Source organism: Dryas octopetala, chromosome 5 (assembly GCF_963921425.1).
Source record: "Dryas octopetala chromosome 5, drDryOcto1.1, whole genome shotgun sequence".
Lineage (NCBI taxonomy): Eukaryota > Viridiplantae > Streptophyta > Magnoliopsida > Rosales > Rosaceae > Dryas > Dryas octopetala.
The window spans coordinates 21161685-21169698 of NC_141370.1; the positions used below are offsets into that span (position 1 = coordinate 21161685).

At 35.5% G+C, this 8014-nt stretch overlaps 1 protein-coding gene across 1 annotated transcript in view; it reads left to right on the forward strand.

The window, feature by feature from the left end:
• Nucleotides 1–6038: 6038 nt before the first annotated feature.
• The window catches only part of LOC147285668 (putative F-box/LRR-repeat protein At5g02930), a 7277-nt gene continuing 5301 nt past the window's right edge, over nucleotides 6039–8014 (forward strand). The window contains exon 1 of the mRNA XM_086245815.1: nucleotides 6039–6056. Within this exon, the coding sequence (XP_086101941.1) occupies nucleotides 6039–6056 (18 nt within the window). The remainder of the gene's footprint in view (nucleotides 6057–8014) is intronic.

Consider the following 8014-nt stretch of genomic DNA (forward strand, 5'->3'; position numbering starts at 1 on the left):
TTGTTTTCAATTATCATCTTTTTTTTTTTTTTTTTTTTACTTTGCACATCGTTGTCGTTATTCCAGCGTGTATACTTTGCTAAGTTTCTACTACTCTATTTGCCTTTGCTTAAACTCTTCTCCATGCTACTTTGTAAATAGTTATTCTCTTAGTTGTCTGTTTTATAATTTTTATCTATCTAAGTTAAAACAGATGGGAAAACTGACCCAATTCTACATTATGTAGAATTGACACTACTATCAAATTTTGATTTTTTATTTTGAGGTCAAAAATCAAATTGTCTCCATTATTTTCAAAATAATTCTTTTTTACAAGTAAACTACAAATTAAAAAAAATGTATCTAACAGCTTCAATTAGAAAATTTAAATAATATATAAAAATACATCTTCTCTTTTTCCTTTTTTTACCAAGAAAAACAAGACTCTTTAAAATCCTTTTCCTGATAAGATTTTTCATGAAAAGGCATTCTCATTTTAAAAGTAACGTATGTTTTTTTAAATAACAGTATAGACATGATTAGCCAAATTTTATGACTTTTTATATGATTGTAAATTTTCATCTCATTGATTAAATGAAAAAAAAAAACATATATATAATAGAAACAACCTATTAAACGGATTACGCTTGCTAAAGTATTAGTGTTTGCTTATAACTTTATTGCTCACTTGCACATATATTTTGAGAACTATTTAAATAAATTTAGTAACTACATTCTCAGTTAATACATGCCTCAAAAAGTGACGATATTTACTACAAAGTGTGATGACAATTTGGTCAAAAGGAAAAGCCGGCCTCTCGCATGTATTACTTGAGATGAACCCGATACTTAGACTCATAACAAAAACTGTCGTAACAAATCAACGGTGTATGCGTAAAAGTTTAAGATTAATCTAAAAAAAATGAAACACTCTCACGCTAAAAACAAAAAAAACATCAAAAGTGCACAATAATAAATAGAATGTATGCTAAAAAACTAACGTATGCGCAATAGAAAGAGCCGCTTTGCACTTGCGAGAGCGAGTGAGGAGAGGCTAGTACTATTAATACATTTACATATTACAAATTTAAAACTAATTAAAAAAACTCTAAACCCTAATATTAATTATATTATAGTTATACTAAATTATAAACCCAATATCTCATACCCTAAACCTAAAGGCCTAAACCCTGTTGTGTTTTTAAAAAATTTTAAATCCTATGTAGGGCTAGGGCCTATACCCTAAGACCATATTACTAATTTACTATAATTTATAGTTGGTACTTGGTAACTTGGTATATAACTATAGAAATGTTTAGGATATGGTATAATTACTATAATATTAGGGTTTAGGGTATTTTTAAATAATTTTTAAATTTTTATAAAATTATAACATAACATAACACATCAAACATATTAGTAATTGTAATTTAGCATATTACATATGTGAGACCCCCTTTTTTTCAAATATTTATTTTAAATATTTGAGATTTTATTTTGAATATTTTGGAATTTATTTGGAATTTAAAAAGGTTTTAATTTAATTTTAATTTTTGTTTTAAATTGGGCTTGACCTAAAAGTTGACTTTTAAAACTAGTGGGCTTTCGCCTTGGACTTTGGGCATGTTGGATAGGTCTCGAGTTCACGAGTTCGTAGACATGAAACACACGTAAATCAGAGTTACGGTTTGGATTTTACGGACGTTCAAAGTGAGGGGCATTTTTGTTATTTAGCATGGAAGGGTTTTAAAAATCCAAAATCAGTTTTTTTTTTTCTCTCTCTCTCTCTCCATCCCCCAGCGCCGAATCCGATCGAACCCTTTTCCGGCGATCTGTGTTTTCCGACCAAATCGTGACGCACAATCACCTAGGTCCTCTTCCCCAGGTCATAGCGATTCTTCCCGTGCATTTCCCTCACCTCGGTGATGCTCCACGACGGCGATTCGGCGCTACCAGCTGCGGCTGCTCCAGCGGCATTTCCGGCGAGTGAGGTATTAATTCATCCTCTCGACATGCTTTTCATGTCTGTGTAATTTGTTTGAGCCAATTGAGATTCGAATCAATTTCTCTATTTTTGCAGCCACGGCCACTGTAGCTCCGCCTTGTGTGGCGGCGTTTTGGTTGGTTTTCTTCGTTGTTCTGACTCTTCGGAACCTCCAGAAGCTTTTCCTAGTCCGGTGGTGAGTTTTGTGGCGTTTTCTGTGTTGTTTAGGAGCTAGGCAGCCACCGTGTGTGGTGGTTACCACCCATTTCGGTCGTTTAACGGCGCATTTGTATTTCTGGTTTGTGAAATTGTTGGTTGTCTGGTCTTAACAGGTATACGAGCTCGGAAAATCTCTTTCCCTATGTCGTTAAGCTTTCGGATTTGATATTCGAACAAAAGAGCCAATAAGGGCATTTCGGTCTTTTCACGTGGTTGCACTGTGAGGGAAATTAGATAGATGATTATTTGTATTGTGTGCTTGTATTGCATTGTTTGCTAGGACTTGGTAAAGTCTAGGCTTGAATCTTGATGATGGAATTGATGATGATTATGCTTTGAGATTATGAGTTAGGATGTGAATGATTGATATTGAGGTTAATAGTTGAAGTTTAGGCATTTGAATTGCCGAATTGATTTATTATTGGTGGATTTTATGTGAATTGAGGAATTATGACTATCTTGATGCTTGGATGATTGGTGATGAAATCATTATGTAATTCAGTAATTATGGATTTTATTGTAGATATTTATTGAATATGGAAATTGAAGAATTTAGGAGGATTGTTAGGTCATTTCACTCATACGAGCTCTAGTGAGCTTACCGGGTTGTTTGTTTAAATGACCCGGTGTACCATGAATATGGTGCAGTGTGGTTATTTGTGTTTTGGAGGTTAAGCAGACTGAGAAAGTAGTGAGGATAAGACGAGGCAGTGAGACCCATTTTAATTTGATTTAAACCGATTTTAGAAAGTGATTTTACATAAATATTTTTGGGTTCGCACTCTGATTTATTATACGTATTTATTTATTATGTTTATGCACATGGCTCATTGTTTGAAAAGACAGTGTTTCAGTATTTTTATGAGCCCGAGATTTGAGGCGTTACAACATATGTAATAAAAAGTCCAAACCCTAAACCAAACTCCAAAATATCCTAATAATTAAGAAGAATGATAAATTAAGAGAATAAAAATTAAAACATATAAACTATTAAGTTATTAACTAAACTAAAAAAACATATAAATTATAAAACATATCACAATATCAAATCACATATGTAAATTATGTAATAATATAAAGTAAAAAACACTCCCCAAAAAACCCCAATGAAACCCTAAAAAAGTGAAAAAACACATTTAATAAAAGATGCTCAGCCCAGCTGGCTCTTATCTCTTATTCTCATTTTCTCTCTCTTTCTTGATCTCATCTCACACTCTCTCAGTCTCTCTCTCTCACTGTCTCGCGCCGACTCTCACTCTCTCTTCTCTCTCTTCTCAGTTCTCAGTTCTCAGTCACCACCGCATGCCACCACCGGTCGCCACCACAAGGCAGTATGCACAATCTCCCTCTCTCTTCTCTCAGTCTTTCTCTTTCTCTCAGTCTCAGTCTCAGTCTCGATCTCCTACTGATTTCTGACTGTCTCTCTCTCTTCTCTCAGATTCTCACTCTCTCAGCCACTTGATCTCACCACACGACGCCACCACAAGGTGCACAACCACAACCAGAGGTCCAGAAGGTAAGGGTTTTAGGCCATTTTTGATTGGGGTTAGGTTTTCGGCCTATTTTTGATTTGCAACATTGGGGTTAGGGTTTCAGGCCATTTTTCATAGGGGACCTTGGGGTTAGGTTATGGTTTCTGGCTAATTTTGATTCGCGACCTTGGGGTTAGGTTAGGGTTTCAGGATGTTTTTCAATGGGGCCAATTAATCAACAATTAGGATTTGGGGCTATTGTTGAAAGTTGATTAATGATTAATTGGGGCGAATTTTGATTTCTCTGCAAGGTGAAGGAGCTTGGTTGCTTGCTGTGCTAATCTTAATTTTGGTTGGTTGCTGGCATTGCTGCTGTGCTTGGTTTCTCGTCTATATAAAGCGTAGGCTACGAATGCGATTGCGAAGTGTGAACCTTTCGAAATCGGCAAATCTAGGTTAGGGTTTGGTATAGCGATTGAGCCGAGGTCATTGCCCAGAGTATCGGAAACGGCTGCGAAGTTTCGAGAGGTTGCGAAGTTTAAGAAAGAAAAAAAGAGGACTTGGGCGGAGGTAGCTTCAGAAATCGGAAGACCTAGTTTACCTATGGAGAAGGAAGAGGAGGAGAAGAAAGCCATACAATTGGGAAGCGTGAAGAAGGGTAAGCCCAACTCCAATTCCAAGTCCCTATACTTATGTTTCTCTGAGATGATAGAGGGTTATGGAGTGAAGAAGCGTAATTACGTCGGTCTCTCTGTTGAATCCATCAAATTGAATTTGAGCGATGATGGTGGCTATACTTTTGATTCTAATTCTAAATTAGGGCTACGGCGAGTGGGTTATCATGTCTTGAAGATGGGTCGTGGTTTCTACTCTGTGGGTTGCACTGTGTTCGGCAACCCACCAAGAATTGTTTTCTCCGGCACAACCAACATGATGACATCGCATGAGAGGAATAGATTTTGGGTGTTTGAGGTTAATAAGGCTCCGAAACCCAAGTCAAAGTCAATGCTTATAAGTGTCAGCTCGCATGTAAAAAATTATCCGCTGCTGGTGGAGCTGCAAGGCAAACTCTATGCTCTCGCCACTTATTTACATGACAATCTCCATGATAACCACCATTTTGAGGTATTGAACCCAACAGAGCAGATATGGGAATCTCTGCCGAATCCTCCAGACCCTTATTTTCCTTACCCAAGCCGTCCAGAATCTTCTTATCCTTCCAGATTCTCTATTGCAATCATGGGCGACAAAATCTTATACTCGAGTCCAAATGTGCAAGGAGTGCACTACTTTGATATTCAAACAAAGGAATGGAAACCACTATCTTTGGGAAACCGTACTGACCTCCTTTTAAACCCGGAGCTTTCGTTCACCAACTTGAGAATGATGGTGGTTTCCAAATGTTTAACTATAATGCTCTTGAATGTCTTGATGAATCTGATAATACTATATCAGTCTTCCTCATGTCGCATCAATTTGAGTCCCTCAATACTTTGAACCCTGTGAAGCTCACACCTTTGCCTCCTGAATTTACTTACAACATATTCAACCAATGGAGTTTTGCCCATCTAGGAGGAGGTCGAAAATTCTGCTTTGTTCTCAACGGATTCTACTCCAACGTTTCGCTTGCCCTTGATGATGGTGTTGTTCTCGAGGAATCTTCGCGCATTCACATGGGGGTTCTTCTTATCATAACATTTGAATATGATGTGATGATCACCAAATCCAAAACAGAATCCAAGTACAAAATCCTCAATACCCACCGAATTGAATACAAACCCCCCGAGCATAAAGATGGACAAGTCACCTCTGATTATGAGCTGCATGGTGCCTTTGTGCTGTAAGTTTTTTTATTAATTAATATATTTTCTTTAAATTCCTCCTGAGGTTAGCTTTATTTACATTTATATTTTATATCAGTGATTTTCTCCTCAAGTGTCTAAATGACAAACGAAACCAAACCTGCAGATTTTGCTTAATTGGCCTCATTTCACGCATGTTGATCGATTTACGCATTTATGTTTTATACAGGCATGCATATATAATATATGCAGTTCTATATATGGTCTTAGTGAGTATTTGTCGTTTACACTGATAACCAATCTGATTATAAACGAGATCTGCACATGAATAGCTAAAGAGTAGAGGAAATGATTGAATATCTCTAACAAATTGTACTCTAACATCTTAAACTTAAAACTGATACCTAATAAACCTGTACTCTATATGTTATCTGCTAAACAATTTACTTGCATTGAAAAACAGATGAATGATACAAATTAATTAAATTTTCTTAATAGTTCCAAAATTTGAATCAAGATCAAATCGGTTTTCTGTCAAGGCTAGCTATTCTGGCTTTTTTTGTGCGGGGTTAGAACCTTATGATGGTTACCCAAAAAGTTGTAATAGTCATGCACCCGGGCATTCTGTTTGTTAATTTGATGGAAATCTTGATTTGGCCTTAATTGCAATGCAATGGTTAATTAACTAGGCGGATACGTATGATTAACACAATTAAAATCACTTTCTTAAGATGAAAATAGCTCGAACTAGCTAGAGGAATCAAAATTATAATTTGCCCGGAAATGTTATTTTTTGTTAGAAGCCCTAAAATTATGTTGATACAATATATGGCTTCTAAACTGGTGCATCCATACTTGCTGCTTGTGTCTTAAGGGATTCCTAGTTACACGGCCCCCTCATAGTTACAATTCCTAGAGTATTTAATTAATTAGTTGTAGTGGACATGTATTTATATTTGATCTGTAATCAGTTTGTGATTTATCCTATTCAACATAACAGGAACAATATGGAGGACGAAGACATGCTGAGTATGAATGATCGAAAGTCATGTTTTTGAATTTCCAAGGTAAACACCCAATGGATATTGGGGTTTTATCTCTCTCAGGCAAAGTTCGTACTATTACCAATATATGTCTTAGCTATCTGTTTTTGTGTTTTGGGTTCTAGAATTGAGGAAAGTAGGAATGACTATGCATCCCTTCTATTGGAATGAATATGTATCTAGAGGGATAATCTTATTTTGAAATGTAAAATTGCCTATCAAACTGGTGCATAGATTTATTCTTCAATGCCAATGTAAAATTGCCTATCAAACCTCGATTTGAATTCTCCATTCTCATAGTAGCTTATTTGTTTCATTTTATCTGGTAATAGAACGGACTTTACCTAAGAGATAAAGGCCCACCACTAGCCATCAGTAACAACCTTGGGAATTCAATCATTTAGCCTCAGCATTAATGTCTTCATCCTCCATATTGGTCCTGTTATGTTGAATAGGATAGATCACAAACTGAGTCCAAATCAAATAAATACATGTCCACTACAGCTAATTAAGTAATTACTCTAGAAAATGTGACTAGGACTGGGCCGTGTGACTAGGAATCCCTAAACACACAAAGGCACCATGTAAAGTTGCACCAGTTTAGAACCCATATATTGTACCCACATAATTTTAAGGCTAATCAAATTGGTTAAAAACCACACAAATTTATTGCTGTGTTTTGGGGTTAGGCTTGGTGTCTTCTCTTAATTGAGCATTGCTAAGTATTAATTGATCAATTGATAATCTAAGAATGTATTGAATTCTAAAAGAAACCATCAATTTATCATTTTGTTAAGAAAATTGTTTCAATGCAGGTGATCAATTTGTCATATACACTCAAGCAACTTTTGGCAAGTACAAAATTCAAAATTTGGATGAAGGAGCCAAACAGCCACGTTTATTATCTCCATCCAACTTTACAACAAATCTACAAGGACCTGATTGAAATTTTGGAGTATAGAAGAATAAATCAGGTGGTATATGGAAGACTGCACATTGATGAGATCAAAATTGAAGATAATAGAGTAACAATTCCTTTACCAACAGTCCAGCAACAAAGGAAGGAAGAATACAGACATATTCCCCAATTTCAAAGACTAACCGAAGCCATTTTTAATGAAAACAACCATACAAATATAGAATACAAAGACTTTCGGGTGAAAGTTGGATATCTGAAAGTCAAGTAAGTTTTTTTATTACACAATTTAGTTCTATTTAAATTTTTTTAACTTCTTTTTTGTGTAGAAATGATTAAATATAAATTTCTTTAACTTCATGCAGTGATTTTGAAAAGTTGCAAATGTTATATTCTCACCCTCTACTTCATTTATCGAAGGAGAGGTTTGTGTTCCCTATATTGGGATTACACAAATTCCATTTTGTTAAGGAACTCGATAATGGTAATCAGATGGTAGCATGGGAAAAGAGATACAACGAGATTTGTAAGAAAATGCAAATTGTTCAAAGAAATCCAAAAGAAGACCTGAACCTGAAAAGAGCAATTTTGAAAAAGTA